The sequence below is a fragment of the Heteronotia binoei genome, chromosome 9 (assembly GCF_032191835.1).
Source record: "Heteronotia binoei isolate CCM8104 ecotype False Entrance Well chromosome 9, APGP_CSIRO_Hbin_v1, whole genome shotgun sequence".
NCBI lineage: Eukaryota > Metazoa > Chordata > Lepidosauria > Squamata > Gekkonidae > Heteronotia > Heteronotia binoei.
Window position 1 is genome coordinate 26,962,993 of NC_083231.1, and position 16,106 is coordinate 26,979,098.

The 16,106-nt window shown below is 45.0% G+C and overlaps 1 protein-coding gene across 10 annotated transcripts in view; it reads left to right on the forward strand.

Moving 5' to 3' along the window:
* Positions 1–16,106, forward strand: part of APBB2 (amyloid beta precursor protein binding family B member 2) — a 157,137-nt gene that overhangs the window by 135,193 nt on the left and 5,838 nt on the right. For 8 of the 10 annotated variants that reach the window (XM_060246335.1, XM_060246332.1, XM_060246336.1 and 5 more), the window contains 3 exons: positions 7,991–8,105; positions 9,906–9,993; positions 13,001–13,084. In XM_060246335.1, the coding sequence (XP_060102318.1) occupies positions 7,991–8,105; positions 9,906–9,993; positions 13,001–13,084 (287 nt within the window). The remainder of the gene's footprint in view (positions 1–7,990; positions 8,106–9,905; positions 9,994–13,000; positions 13,085–16,106) is intronic. The other 2 variants (XM_060246334.1, XM_060246338.1) reach the window with 1 other exon arrangement.

Genomic DNA, 16,106 nt, shown 5'->3' on the forward strand with positions numbered 1-16,106 from the left:
CTTGCTTGATAATTCTGATCCAGAAATAACAGAATTAGTAGCAACGTTTTTTTATAGAGCTATGGTTACTTGTCCTGATAAGTAGTACTATGTATCAGGTATTACTTTGTTGCTACTGTGTTTTTATTTTGTAATCCTAATTTTATTCTGTATGGATTATGTATGTAACCTGGCTGACCCTCTTATTTTATACTCTTATATATGCCAATAAAGGCTGTCTTGTGTGTATGTGTGTGTGTGCACTTTCCTCACTACAGCTGCCTTCTTTGATGTGACGGATTGACATGTTCTTTATCATAAACTGAAAATCTGTTAATAACAATATTTTTTAAAAAAAAAACAGAAGTGTATTTTAGGAAAAATTATGTCCAGGGCTTTTTTTTGAGCAGGAACACACAGGAACACAGTTCCGGTTGGCTGGGTGTCAGGGGGTGTGGCCTAATATGCAAATGTATTCCTGCTGAACTTTTTCTACAAAAAAGCCCTGTGTGAACCACTGGTGCCATCGGGGGTGCGGCCTATTATGCAAATAAGTTCCTGCTAGGCCTTTTCTACATTAAAAGCCCTGATTATAACTGTTAGTCTGTGAGGGGGATGAGGAAAGGTAGATCACTTCCTAGTTACTGCCATCCCAGCCATTGTGGTGTAGTGGTTAAAAGTGGCAGACTCTAATCTGGAGACCCCAGTTTGATTCCCCACTCCTCCCTATGAAGCCTGCTGGGTGACCTTAGGGCAGTCACTGTTCTCTCAGGATTCTCACAACCCCTTCTACCTCACAAGGTTGACCGTTGTGGGGAGAGGACAGGAAGGCAATTGTAAGCTGCTTTGAGATTCTTAAGATAGAGAAAAATGGGGTATAAAAATCAACTCTTCTTCTTCCTCTACCAGCCATCTTTTTGTTCTAGACGACCACAGCCCTATTATGTGTGCATGTACACGTTACAGGAATGAAATCAAAAAGATTGTTTTAACTGCCTGCCGAGAAAAGGCAAAGACTGTTTAATGGACCTCAGCATTTGTGAAAGTCACTAGCTTTGATAGCACGAGAGAGCTCTTCTCTTTATTGCTGAACTCTGTATGGTGTGGCAGTACAGTCTTCTTACTCTGCCCTAGAGGAAGCCTTGCTAAGAAATAATTCTGCAAAAGTGGTTTTCCTCAGTGTTCATATTTCATGAACTTCACAGAAGCACTGAAGATATGTTTCTTTTGCTATTCTGAAGCTCAGGCCCACGAAGAATACAAAATACTATAGCTGAGCTGAGCCTCTGGATACTGACTGGGGATCTGACTGTGCTCCAGAACAATGGATAATTCAGATGGTGGAAATTCAGAAAAAGGCGCGCTGTTCTCTGGTTTTATTTTTGCCCCTGGCTTGGATGATATCTAGGATGCAAGCCCGATTTGAGTGGCAACAATTCTAAAGTCACTCCCTGTCTCTCCAGTTTCTCAAAGAATATATCAAATAGACAGGGGCTTTAAAAGATTGAGGCCCCCAGTAATCATAAGTTGTCTGGTTCTGTGCTGATGAAAGGTGCAAACCAGATCACCTGTATACAAAGTGGTAGTGCCTACATACTTGGGGGACCCCCAATATGGAGAAAAACAGGTACATTAATCAAGAGAATAGAGGGGCCTTTTAAAAAAACAGCCCAATAAGAATTGAAAATGGACCAAACTGGAGACAGAATGTTAGGCTCAGTTAAACAGGAGTGGGAGAAGGCAGCCTCTTCAAACCCCTAAGAGCTTAGAGCAGGAATGGCCAAACTGTGACTCAGGAGCCACATGTGGCTCTTTCACACATCTTGTGAGGCTCTGGAAAACCCCACCACCCTGTCAGCTGGCTTGGAGAAGGCATTTGTCTATTTAAATCACTTATCTAAGCCAAACCAGCTGGCAGCGTGAAGAAGGCATTTAAAGTTAAAGTTGCTTTCTTTCTACCTTTCCCTCCCTCCCTTGCAGTTCTCAAACATCTGATGTTAATTCTATGTGGCTCTTACATTAAGCAAGTTTGGCTGGCACCTGGCTTAGAGAATCCTCAAGGAGGGAGATTTGGACAGTTGGGGGCAAGATGTCCTCCCTCCCTTCAGTAATTCTTTGCAGGACTCTAACCTGTCACTGTATCTGTTAATGAAATGGCTGGTCCGTGTTACAATAATGAACAGAAGCAGCACACATAGGCTACTGATCGACAAGATAGGGGGACTTCTCAGGAGGTATTTGGGAAGATATGACTCTGTAAACTAATGAAAAGAAAAAGGGGGAAACCCCATCCTTTCATCTGAACGGATGAGCAGTGAAAATGCTCCAGGACATGTAGAATATTAAGAGCAGCAGGGAATTAAAAGGGAGAAAGGAGAAAGGCATTTCTATGGCTGTTTTCACACATCAGCTGTTTTACAAGTGTTTACAAGTGGATTTTGCTATTCTTACACAGTAAAAATCCATGTTATTTAGTGTGTGTGAACTTGCTCAAGTCTTAGAGAGTTTAAGTCATCTTTAGCTGCTTCCATTGGAAGTTTTTCCCTGCCTTTGCTTTCAAACTAGGGCAGTTTTGGGGGAACATCCCACATGATAACATGTCCTAATCCTCCTCCTCCTTGGTCTTCCCCATCCTCACTACACACCTTTTGAAGTCTGCTTTCCCCTGAACTTTTAGGAAAGAACACCGCCCAGTAACACCATCTGGATTGGCAGATGTACACTTTTGAAGGTCCCATTTTCCTTCCCTCAGCCCCTTGCAGCACCACTGGAGTGACTTTTGAGGTCTTTTAAAAAGAAATTTGTAATTGCTATAAGCTATAACTCTTTAATAGGAGCCCCATGGCGCAGAGTGGTAAGCTGCAGTGCTGCAGTCCAAGCTCTCTGCTCATGACCTGAGTTCGATCCCGGCAGAAGCTGGGTTCAGGTAGCTGGCTCAAGGTTGACTCAGCCTTCCATCCTTCCATGGTTGGCAAAATTACCCAGGTTTCTGGGGGTAAAGTGTGGATGACTGGGGCAGGCAATTGGAAACCACCCCATTAAAAGTCTGCCTTGAAAACGTCGTGATGTGATGTCACCCCAGAGTCAGAAACAACTGGTGCTTGCACAGGAGACTACCTTTATCTTTTTAGGAAACAAAAACAGGAGGTTTTTTGAGTACCTAATGAGCCCAATATGTGGCCGATGGGCTGAGTTTTGCTCGGTGGATACCAAGTTATGGAACGTGTGTAGGCTTTTGAGTTGTATGGAACGTTGTGTGTTTAACTGAGATATCTCACAGAGCATCGGTGTAATGCTTGGCTTAGCTCACACTGGACAGCGTTCCCCTAAATTGTGTTTTATATCACTGCAGTTTACTATCATGGCACCGCTAAACCACAATTAACCAGGAGTTAAATAATCCTGTAAGTCCAAGATCTACCAGTTCGCTCCAGGGAATAACTATTTAAAAGAATAAAAGCAAAGAAAGATGGAATTGTTTTTATGTTTCCACGTTTGCTAAATCTCTCTCTTTCTCCCTCCCTCCCTACACAATTCTGTAATAAACTGACCTCCACACCATAAATGAAGAAAATTCTCATGTGTTAACAGCTGATTAACAAAATGAAGCCACAGCCTTGCTTACAATAACAGTCCATTGATTTTCCCCTGCCCCCCACCCCACCCCCGCAATCAACTTGTTTTCTGGCTTTAGCTGAGAATAACAGCTCTGTCTAATTTCACTGACCCTGCAGAGATATTACCACGCAGAAAGCATCAAGTGCACACATAAAATAAAGGATGAACATTTTACTAAACATCTTTTTGCAAGGAAAATCAGCCACTGAAGAGCACATGCTATGTAAGAAAACTGCTCTGGGACCCTACTTATATCTTTCATGAACTGTACAGTAAATGGCAACTGTTTTTTTTAATAATTAAAGGCCATATTTTGAACTGAGCGCGGTTGGGTGAAGGGACAGAATTGATTCTGCCCATCAAAAGACTCCTTTGCCATCTTTACTTCCTTTGCCACCGTCACACTCCCAGTATCTTTATACCTAAATCTACATTTGGAGCAGTGTTCTCTCTAAGCTGAGTTGGTGTGAGCTAGCTCACAGTTTTTTAGCCTCCAGCCCACTCATTTTTGTCTTGGCTCAGGAAAAATGACCCCAGAGAAAACTAATTTATGCAGTAGCCAAATTGCTCACTCACAACTTTAATGGCAGTAGCTCACAAAGTAGAATTTTTGCTCATAAGACTCCACAGTTTAGAGCAGGGGTGTCAAACATGTAGCCCGGGAGCCAAATCAGGCCCCCAAGCAACTGGCGGTCATCTGCTTCCTTCTCCCTGTCTCTTGCTCCCTTCTGCATCACAGCTTGCTTTGCCAGGCTTGCTCAATTGCACAGGAGCTACAGAGCAAAATCATTATTTTCTCCATTGACTGAGGCTTCTCCGTTGGGGAAGAAGGGGGGAGGCAGAGCTTGCTTTGCCAGGCTCTCTCAATCACACAGCAGAGCTACTGAGCCAAGCCTCTCTTCCTTCCATTGGTTGAGGCTCCTCCCCCTCCTGGTCCCCTGGGGAAGGAAAGAAAGAGCCAGAGCTTCCTTTGCCCAGCTCCCTGGATCCCATGGGAGAGATACAAAGAAAATACCTTTAAGACCAATGAATGCTAATGTATTAAGCATGTTTTAAGGGTTTTTTTTAAAAAAAATCTTTAATTGGATTTGTCTGTGTCCTTTATAAAGTTTTTATCTCTGCTACTCAGGGGTCGTTTTGTAGAAAAATAGGTGGTGGAGCTCATCCAGGGATTGTGATGCAGCTGCACCTATTATTCAGTGGACAAGGTAGGAAGGAGGAGGTGGAACTCTCAGAAAGGTTCAGGAGCTGTGCTCCTGGGAGCTCCCACTGAATCCAAGGCCTGCTGCTACCTAATCTTAAATAAGTGCACACATGGTCCAGCCGCACATGGCCCAGGCCAACAAGATCTCATCTAAGTCAGATCCGGCCCTCATAGCAAATGAGTTTGACACCCCTGACGTAGAAGACAGTTTTCCCAGCGTGGAGCAGGCAGCTTCTTCCCCAGAGCAGCTGAACAATTTGACCATGAACTCTTCGGCATGAATAGAATTAAGGGCAATAGAGCGAGTGACCCATGGAGTATTCCAAAGTAAAGAAAGAGAAACCAGAGCAAAGAGAAAGATTGCAGCCAACGCGTTCAAGGCCGAATGCTTCTTGGTCTGGAAAGACAATATCCGCTTGACCTCTTCACAAGAGATTACTGCTGACATGAATGTACGCCTCAGCGGTGCAGGGCAGCGGGTGTCTTACATGGGGGAGCAATGTGTTTTGAAAGAAACCTGGCTGATCTTCTCCACTAAGACTCAAACAGAAGCCTGACTTCAGTCGAAAAGGCTCTTGAACTGTGGTTGTAGATTTCCCCCCAACTGTCTAATTGAGTTGATTAATTATTGGCGTTCCCCCCCCCCCCATCATCTGGACCTTGCCGGAAGGAAAGATCCACATTTGATTGCTAATGGTGATGGATGATTTGGTAGCAGATGGTGGTCGAGGTGTCTCCCTTCCCCCTGCTCTTGCGTCTGATAAATTTGTCTGTCTGCAAATCTGCTGATAAGAGTTCCTTTGCCTGCTAAAACCTGGTGAATCAACGAGCATGGGGTGTGTGTGTTTAGTGTCTGCAGCATTGCGCCTCAGACCTCCAGGCTGACAATTCAGGAGGACAACAGAGCTGCACGGGTGACATTTCATTTTTCATCAGGGTGAGGAGGGCGTGTTGACTTTTGGTTAGTCAGTGGGGGGGATGTTCTTGGTGATGTTTAAAGGCCTGCTCAGAGCTAAATTTCAAAAGTGCAGCATATTTTTAAAGTATCTGTTAGGGTTGCTTTTGGACATGGTATAATAATTCTAGCAACATCATCAATGCACGTCAAAGCATCACACGCTTCTGCCCTGACCTGGATAACCCAGGCAAGCCCAGTCTTGTCAGATCTCAGAAGCTAAGCACGGCCGACCCTGGCAAGGACTTGGATGGGAAACCTTCAGGTAATACCAGGAACGGGAGGCAGAGGCAGGCTGTATCAAGCCACCTCTCTGCATGTCTTCCATTCCCCAGTAGGGGTTGCCAGAAGTCACCATGACTTCCAGGTGTGCATACACATACACAAAATGCAAAAAAAAAAAAAAAAGCAGCATCACATGCTTCCTTTTAAGCCAAAGGATCCATGGTATGGTTGTGCACAGATACCAATAGCGGGAATTTCTTTGCATATTAGGCCACACCCCCTGATGCAGCCAATCCTCAGAGAGCTTACAGGGCTCTTCTTACAGGGCCTACTGTAAGCTCCAGGAGGACTGGCTACATCAGGGGTGTGTGGCCTAATATGCAAAGGTGTTCCTGCTACAAAAAAAGTCCTGCCAATTTATGCATAGTGTGTCATACCAGAAGTATGGATTGTGTTGAGACTGTTGCCCATGTTCTTCTCCAGTGCCCTCTCTATTTGGCGTCCCGCCGGGATCTTTTATACCCCATATTGGCCTAAATTTTAGAGACCTCTGATGATTTTAAGGTGCTTTTCTTGCTTGATAATTCTGATCCAGAAATAACAGAATTAGTAGCAACGTTTTTTTATAGAGCTATGGTTACTTGTCCTGATAAGTAGTACTATGTATCAGGTATTACTTTGTTGCTACTGTGTTTTTATTTTGTAATCCTAATTTTATTCTGTATGGATTATGTATGTAACCTGGCTGACCCTCTTATTTTATATTCTTATATATGCCAATAAAGGCTGTCTTGTGTGTGTGTGTGTGTGTGCGCTTTCCTCACTACAGCTGCCTTCTTTGATGTGACGGATTGACATGTTCTTTATCATAAACTGAAAATCTGTTAATAACAATATTTAAAAAAAAAATACCAGAAGTGTATTTTAGGAAAAATTACGTCCAGGGCTTTTTTTTGAGCAGGAACGCACAGGAACACAGTTCCGGCTGGCTGGGTGTCAGGGGGTGTGGCCTAATATGCAAATGTATTCCTGCTGAACTTTTTCTACAAAAAAGCCCTATGTGAAACAATGGTGATGTCAGGAGTGTGTGGTCTAATTTGCAAATGAGTTCCTGCTGAGCTTTTTCCACAATAAATGTCCTGATTACATCTAATTAAAAACCTGTGTGTGTGTGTGTGTGTGTGTATGTGTCTGTGTGCATGCATGAATGCACAATTTAGTGCCAATGGTTCCATGGTTCCCTCAGCCTTCCCTAGGTAGCTTGCCTTGGAAGAGGTTGAACAGGGCATGAGGCCCTATAAATGACTGTGTAGAGGAGCAAATATACCTCTTCCCATCCCCCCCCTCCGAACTATTGCAGAAGCCCATTTCTCTGCATGCATGCCAGCCTCAAATCACCGAGGACTGCCTGGCAGATGACATGCCAGGATAAGGAAAGAAACATCCAAGATTCTCTTCTTTTCCTCTGCCAGTCTTTTGCACAGAGTAGGCGGGCAAAGAGAATCACTCCAGCCACCACTAATGAGCAGAAATGAAACTAGATTCTGAGGCTCAGCTCAAATGTTGCCATGAGACCATGGTTTAATTAAACTAACTGTGGTTGGCGTGATGGAATGCAGCCCACTCCACTCATGATGGGTCGTTAGGGCCTGTCAAAACATGCCCTGAAACCAGGGTATGAAGCTGGTTTATTAGTTTTTACTTGGGTTTTGCTTGATATATACAAATACAAACCAGCTGGTTTAATCCCGGCTTGTTCCTTGGCAACACTGTCCCAAGATAGAAAGAGAAAACTGTAAAACCAGCATTTCTAGAGCTGAGTGGTCATCTGCAAGCTGAATCCTCCTTTCGCAAACTAACCCTGGCTAAAATAAGCCATGGTTCCACATGATATCTGAACAGAGCTCTGAGAGTTCAAAAGTGTGTCCTGGTAATAAATGTTTGAACCTGGTCTTTTTGTTTGCGGAGGCTGTTGATTCTAATACACTAATTCATTTTGTTTTGCACAGAGACTTTGCTTATGTAGCGAGAGACAAAGACACCCGGATTTTGAAATGCCACGTCTTTCGATGTGACACCCCAGCCAAAGCCATTGCCACGAGTCTGCACGAAATCTGTTCTAAGGTCAGCTTGCTTTCTATCCCCTTTCTCTTGAACTTATTCAGGGCCTCTCCATAACCTGAGCCATTTTGAAATGACTTCCTTGTCTCTTTCTTCCACCCTCCCAAGTGCCAGGGCAGCATCAATTCCACCCCCAGGCATCTCATCTCATCTCACCCTTATGATAAGACCAGCTCTGTAAAAGAGAATGAAATATTAGAACAGGGGCGTCAAACATATGGCCTGAGGGCCGGATCAGGCCTCTGGAGGACTCCTATCTGGCTCGCGAGCAACTCACTGTCATCTGCTTCCTTCTCTCTCTCTTGCTTCCTTCTGCATCACATTTTGCTTTGCCACAGGAACAATCAGCTTTAATAGGGGTTTAGATAGCTACGGTGACTGAGGGGAGCCTCCACATTCAAAGGCACCACTTTTCTGAATCCCAGAACTAGTCAGCAACATCAATGAAAGGCCTTGGCCTCTATGTCCTGTTGCTGGCCATCCAGAGGAACTGGTTGTCCACTGCTGGCGATGGGATTTATTTATTTTTATTTATTTGTAATTTATATCCCGCCCTTCCCACCAAGTGGCTCAGGGCGGCTTACAACATATAAAATCTAACATTAAAATATAAAGTTTAAACATTTCATAAAATTTACATGGATTAAAATTAAACAATTAAGACAGTTCAGGCAATTTACAGATTAAGATTATTAAAACATACAGCAATCTTATCACACTACACTCAGTTTCAGATTTCAGTGCCGGTTAGTGAAAAAGCCAGCCGGAAGAGGCCCTGCGGAATTGAACAAGATCCCGCAGGGCCCTTACCTCTTCCGGCAGCTGGTTCCACCAGATAGGGGCCATTACAGAGAAGGCCCTATCCCTCGTAGATTTCAAACGGGCTTCCTGGACTAAACGGGATGCTGGACTAAATGGACCACTGGTCTGTTCCAGCTCTTCTTATGTTCTTGTGACATCATATGGGAGGCCGCTGAGCTGGAGAGATCTACCATGCCTTTGGCATAAAGTGTGCACTCTTGTGTCAACATAATGCCTCTGGTGGAAGCAAGAAAGCTCTTAAGATGGCGCACAAGTTGCCCATATTTCAGTCCTCACCATCCCATCTGCCATACTTGTGCATGTCCACACGCACCCGTTTTGATGTGCTGTGTCAAAGTTTTGTGCGCATCTGCTCTACTGCAGAGCACCACAACAGCTGTAGCATAGTCCGATGCTTGCCATAGCATTGCTGCATTCCACTGTCGGCTTACAGCACCATGTGGCAGGGCAGTGCTCCTACAGATGTTCCCGTGCAGCTCAAAGGACTGGACCACTCAAAAGAACTGATGTTCTCATATCATGTTTATCCCTTAACCGATATGTCAGGGGTACATTTTGTAACAATGACACTCATCTTCAGGGCAGGAAAAAAAAAATGAAGCTTCCCAAGCAGTTGTGTCCATTTTTCCCATGGGACATTTAAATATTATGTTACGCTGAGGATTTAGGTCTCCAAAAGTTGTGCAGTGAGTTCAAATGCCTGCAACCTGCTGTGATACACATTTGCACAGAAATATACCCTCCTGCTTTGAAGAGATTCACACTAGTTTCTTCACCAATCCTTAGTGAAAATTGCAATTTGATTAAATAAATGTAGCCAGGGTGGGTGGTTGGTTGCCTTTAAAAATAGACCATATTCGCTCTGACTTCCAAGACTTCCAAAATCTTAGGCTTTTTAGTACAAGTCAGATTTATACTCGAAGCTGCTACCATATTGCACGTAGGAATAAATGCTGTGCGTATTACCACCTCCTTCTCCAGATTATGGCTGAACGGAAGAACGCCAAAGCCGTCGCTTGCAGCTCATTGCCGGAGCGGACGAATGCCACCCTTGATGTGCCCTTGCAAGGTACCCTCTGTTTGGCATGTTCTCTTGAATACATGACGCTGCCTCATTGGTCTGTCTACATCACTATTCTCTATTCTGATTGGCTGCAGCTTCTCAGGGTTTCTGGCTCCTGGCTGCCAGAGGTCCACCAGGAAGTTTTCTTATAAGTTAAAATAGCCAGAGTTGGACCCAGATGTGTGTGTGTGTGTGTGTGTGTGTGAAGTGCTGTCAAGTCACTTCCGACTTACAGTGATCCTACGAATTAATATCCTCCGAAACCTGTTCTACGTGAACTGCCCTGGTTTCCAGTGGTGTGTCAAGATGGAGAGCTCATGGGTATAAATAGGTAAATAAATATTGAACACTCCGTGAGGGTTTTTACTACTGCACATACAAAAACAATTTTTATACTATTCAGTAGTTTTTTAAAAAAAAAAAATCATTCCAAAATAGATACGACTGCTTCCCAAAACAGAGAAGCCCAGGTTTGAGCCATACCAGATCCATTGGAGACACGGAGTACAGCCAATCGAAATAATTTACCCCTTTGGTGAGCTGCCTGAAGAAAGACTGACTCGGAAAAGAGGACGGAAACAGCAGTCCCATTTGCAAGCCGCACCTGTTTTGGGAAGCAGTCATACCTATTTTGGAATTATTGGGCTTTGAGTAGCTCTGCAAACAAAGAGAGAACACTGTACAACATTCTGTAGAATGATTTTTTTTTAACTACGACTGTATATTGTTTAGTATAAAAATTGTTTTGGTATATGCATTAGTAAAAACCCTCACGGAGTGTTCAGTATTTATTTGCCTGGTTACCAGTGGAGCACCAGATCATATTCAAGGTGTTGGCATTAACTTTTAAGGCCATTCACTGTCAGGAGCCCACATACCTTTAGGACCATCTCTCTCAATATACCCACAATAGGGCGCTGTGATCAAGCACAAAAAGTCTCCTAGTGGTCCTTGGCTCGAGAGAGATTCAGCTGTCCTTGGCCTGCCTGGTGGAACTCTGCCAGAGAACATCCATGCCCCGCAGGATTTATTACCTGTCTGCCATCCCACCAACCTTTGGCTGAGGTCAGCGATTGGACAATAAATAATCTGGCATTCTCAGGTTCCCTGGCCCCCCCTTCCTACCTCAGAAGTTGGGGAGTGATGATACTTAACTTTCACCATCTGGTTTATTTTTAAATTAGAAATTGTATTTTAACAGTATTTTAATTATGATTTGCTAGGATTGATTTGATTATTTATTGTTCTGAGTGTTTTATCCTTTGGTAAGGCACACTGAGCGCTGCGTGCAGGGAAGAGAAGCCTAAAAGTTTAATAAATAGTTACATAAATAAATAAAATGTGCATGGAAGTTAAGAACAACTAGAGAATATAAAATATAATAGATCTATTCTGCCTACCTGCTCTGCCTTTTTAAATTCAGTGGGTTCTGGTTGGTGGTGACCTTTTTTTTACATTTTTAGGTGTCTTGGACTGTTTATCCCTGTTTTATTGTATTACTGTGCCATTAAAGGTTCATTTGATGATGATGATGATGATAAAAAATAAGATGTCCTATTTTCTTGGGTCTTGCAAATGGTGAGCCATGGTTTGCTTGGTTAAATCATTCCATCTCACATTGGGTCTTCCTGTTTTCCTGTTGTCTTCAACTTTTCCTGGCGTTATTGTCTTCTCTAGTGAAATCTCATCTTCTCCTAATGCGATCCAACTACGATAATCTCAGTTGAGTCATTTTAGCTTCTAGGGAGAGTCCAGGCTTGCTTTGATCTAGAACCCACTGATTTGTCCAGACTTAAATGGGCAATTTCTTCTACGCCCCCACCATACACACCCACGGCATTCCTCAAAGCCCCCTGTCCACCAGGAACAGCTTTTTGTGGAGATTTGTGGGCAGGAGCTGTGGAGGCTGGAAAGTTGCATTCTGCTGTTGGCAAATTTAGTCTGGCTCCATTCCCAGTCTGCCTCTGACCATTTGTGTTGAAAACAGTAAGCCAAGTCCAGCCTTTTTGTCTTAAATACCTTTGGCACCTTTCATGCCAACAGTGACATGGGTTTCATTGACTGGCCTAGGTATCAAAAACTTGGTTGACATCATAAGAACATTAGGGAGGGACGGTGGCGCAGTGGTAGAGTAGCTGCTTGGTAAGCAGAAGGTCCCAGGTTCAATCCCTGGAATCTCCAACTAAAAAGGGTCCAGGCAAATAGGTGTGAAAAACTTCAGCTTGAGACCCTGGAGAGCCACTACCAGTCTGAGTAGACAGTACTGACTTTGATGGACTGAGGGTCTGATTCAGTATAAGGCAGCTTCATATGTTCATAAGAGAAGCCACATTGGATCAGGCCGATGGCCCAGCCAGTCCAACACTCTGTGTCACACAGTGGCCAAAAAACCCAGGTGCCATCAGGAGGTCCATCAGTGGGGCCGGGATACTAGAAGCCCTCCCACTGTCCCCCCCCACCAAGTACCAAGAATACAGAGCATCACTGCCCCAGATAGAGAATTCCATCAGTATGCTGTGGCTAATAGCCACTGATGGACCTCTGCTCCATATGTGCTGGCTGTATGTAAGTTGAGTGCCAATCCTGAGGGTTCGCTCGTATGAAGCTACCTTATACTGGGACCGCTGGACCACCCAGCTCTGCTAGCAGAGATCTTTTTAACTGGAGATGCCGGAGCTTAAGTTCTGACCCTCCTGTTTATTCTCTGCCCTAATTCCCTGACTCTGTGCTGAGCATGGGTGAGAATCCTGAGAACGTTGAGACATCTTTCAGCAAGCTTCCATAAGTCCTCATGCTGTACGCAACCCTATTTTTTCCCCCCTCCTTAATTTCCACAGAAATTAGCTCGGTTCCTTGTTAACGCGAGGTGGCAGGAGCACAGATTTATTGGAATCAATAGCCGTATCCCCAGAGATCAATTACTTGTTAATTATTTTCTTCTGTCACTGGAGTAAGGATGCTTTGCCTGCTGTGAATGTTGATAAGCTAAAATTGATTTTTTGTTCTGATGCAGTAGATTTCCCAACACCAAAGACGGAGCTGGTGCAGAAGTTCCATGTACAGTACCTGGGCATGCTTCCTGTAGCTAAGCCAGTGGGTATGTTGCATCTTGGCTCATAACTGCTTTGAATTTTTACTTTTCAGCAACTGAGAGTTCAATGTTATCTGCGGATGGATCTATTGGGAGCCACCCTGAGCCACATGTGGGAAGGGCGGGATACAAATCATGAATAAATAAAAAAATAAAAATGGAGGGCAGAGGTGGGGGAGGGATTAAAGAATGCCCTGCTCTTGTTAGCGGCCACCAGAGCTCACTTTGTAGCAGGAGCTCCTTTGCATATTAGGCCACACACCCCTTGATGTAGCCAATCCTCCAAGAATCTCAGGTATCAAAAACTTGGTTGACATCATAAGAACATTAGGGAGGGACGGTGGCGCAGTGGTAGAGTAGCTGCTTGGTACAGGGTCTGCTGTAAGCTCCAGGAGGATTGGCCTAATATGCAAAGGAGCTCCTGCTACAAAGTGAACCCTGGCGACCACAAATGTGGATCCAGAGAATGGCAGTTTGGAGTCAGTGGACTTAGAAGAGTGTCGTTCTGCCTTGGGTGGCGCTATCTGTTGTTTCTCTTCCCAGCCAAGGGCCCACGAGGCAATTAACAACTAGGTAGCAAAATCAGGGCCTTTTTTTGTAGCAGGAACTCCTTTGCATATTAGGCCACATCCCTCTTATGTAGCCAATCCTCCAAGAGCTTATAGTACAGGACCTGCTGTAAGCTCTTGGAAGATTGGTTATATCAGGGGGTGTGGCCTAATATGCAAAGGAGTTCCTGCTACAAAAAAAAAGCCCTGAGCAAAATAATTAAAAACAAGTGGAACCTGTGACTGATAAATAATGAGAAGAAAAGGGGAATACAAGAAAGAGGTTAGATGATAAACTCAAGGGCAGCATTCAGTTGTAACTAAACTCAGAGACACTCTGAAGTAGCAGGATTTTTTCATCTGAAACCCAGCCATACAGCACTCTTTCATGAAGAAGCTGAAGGTGACATTTGGCCTGGCTGCTGTCCCCCACCAGAACTGGTCTCATGGAGGTTGTTGTGAGAGTAGAATTGGGGGAGGGGGAAGGGAACCATGTACACCACCTTGAGCTCCTTGGAGGAAGAGGGGAATAATAAAAGTGGGAGAGTCTTATCCAGGCTTGGTGCTAGGGGTTCTGCCATTCCAGGCAGACCCCTGCGTAGGGCCCCCTCCGCGTTGGGCCCCCCCAAGCTCCCGTAAGACAGTTCATTTCACAGGTGGCACGATAATGTCACTAGTGACGTCATCATGCAGGCAAATTGCGGGAGAGAGTGCCAGGCGGTGCACAAGATTGCTGCTGTGCCGCCGCTTTCCCCCTTGCACCGCCCGGCCACTCTCAAGCCAAAAGCGGCTGCCATTCTCTTCAGAGGCTTCCTTGGAAACCTCCTAATAGTGCAGTGTTTTAGCAGTGCCTGGCTGCTTTTGGGTTGAAAGCAGCCGAGCGGCGCCTTCCCATGAAGGTGCTGCTAAAACACCGTGCTATTCAGAGGCTTCCAAGAGAGCCTCCAAAGAGTGCAGTGGCCAAGTGGCATCTTCCGGGGAAGCGGCAGGGGGAGTAAGAGGGCACCTGGTGGCGCACCCAGGCGGGGTAGCACCCTAGGCAACTGCCTACTCCACCTACTCCCACATCGGCCCTGGTCTTATCTGAACTCCCAGGAATTCAAGCATGTGTGGCGCTAGAGGAAACACTCTACGTCACATAGTTGTTCATCATGCCTAAGATGGCAGGGAAGATGAAGCCGTTCTTATATTTGTTTATTATTTAAATTTATGGATCGCCCAATTACTGGACAACAGTACAACAGTTCACAGTAGAATAAAATACACCATAGACCAATTTTAATACATCATAGACCAATTTAGGAGAGCCAGTTTGGTGTAGTGGTTAAGTGTGCGGACTCTTATCTGGGAGAACCGGGTTTGATTCCCCACTCCTCCACTTGCACCTGCTAGCATGGCCTTGGGTCAGCCATAGCCCTAGAAGAGGTTGTCCTTGAAAGGGCAGCTGCTGTGAGAGTCCCCTCAGCCCCACCCACCTCACAGGGTGTCTGTTGTGGGGGAGGAAGGTAAAGGAGATTGTGAGCCGCTCTGAGACTCTTCGGAGTGGAGGGCGGGATATAAATCCAGTATCTTCTTCTTCATCTTCTTCTTAATAAAGGGCCAGAGTGAAGGGCTAAAATGTTACAGCAAGGATGCTGTCCATCAGGTATTCCAGCTTCAGACTGTTGAGGGCTTTAAAGTGCCTTGGACTGGAGTTAGGAAACCAGCTATTGCAGATGTCACAGTCCAAGTCATTGATTGTATGGCCTCCATTTATGAGCTGCATTTTGGCCCAGCTGAAGTTTCCTAATAGTCTTAAATGGCAGCTCCAGGTAGAGCTCATTACAGTAATCTAATCTGGATGCCACTGAGACAATGCCCAGATCGGGTCTTTCCTGAAAGGGACACACCAGCCGAAGAGGCCCTGCTTGCTGCCACCGCTCTCCCCAGGCGATCCAGGATCAGCCCTGGGCCTAGGCTGTGGAAAATCCCAGCGGACTAGCCTGACCTTTGAGCACAACCTAAAGTAGCTCGTTGGATCCTAGCCAGGGTTCCTAAGGTAACCCAAGTCCATGTTTGCCAGCCTGCCCAGTCCGAATAAGTGCACTCTCAAAGTAAGAATGTACCCGGTTGATCAGCAGAGAAAGCGGTTATGTACAAATGAGTGGGCACGCCAGGTGCTTTCACAGCAAAACAGAGAAAACAGCAGCAAAACAAATCATTCCGGAAAGGTAACCCTTTTAGTCTGTTGCAGCAAAACGTAACAAAAGTCCAGGCAGGGCCATCGTGAAGACTTACAGCAATCCTTGCAGTGTGAGTTTTGTGAGCCAGAGCTTGCTTCAGTTGAGGGATACACGACATGGATTTTGTTCCGTCTTGAAGATGCTGTTGGACTTCTGTTTGCTTTTGCAGCAAAGTAAAGTGGATCCAGTAGCCATGCTCACGCCAGCATTGCTTTTAAGTTCTCTGTTTTTAAAATAACTGCTTCTCTTTCGTGTTCA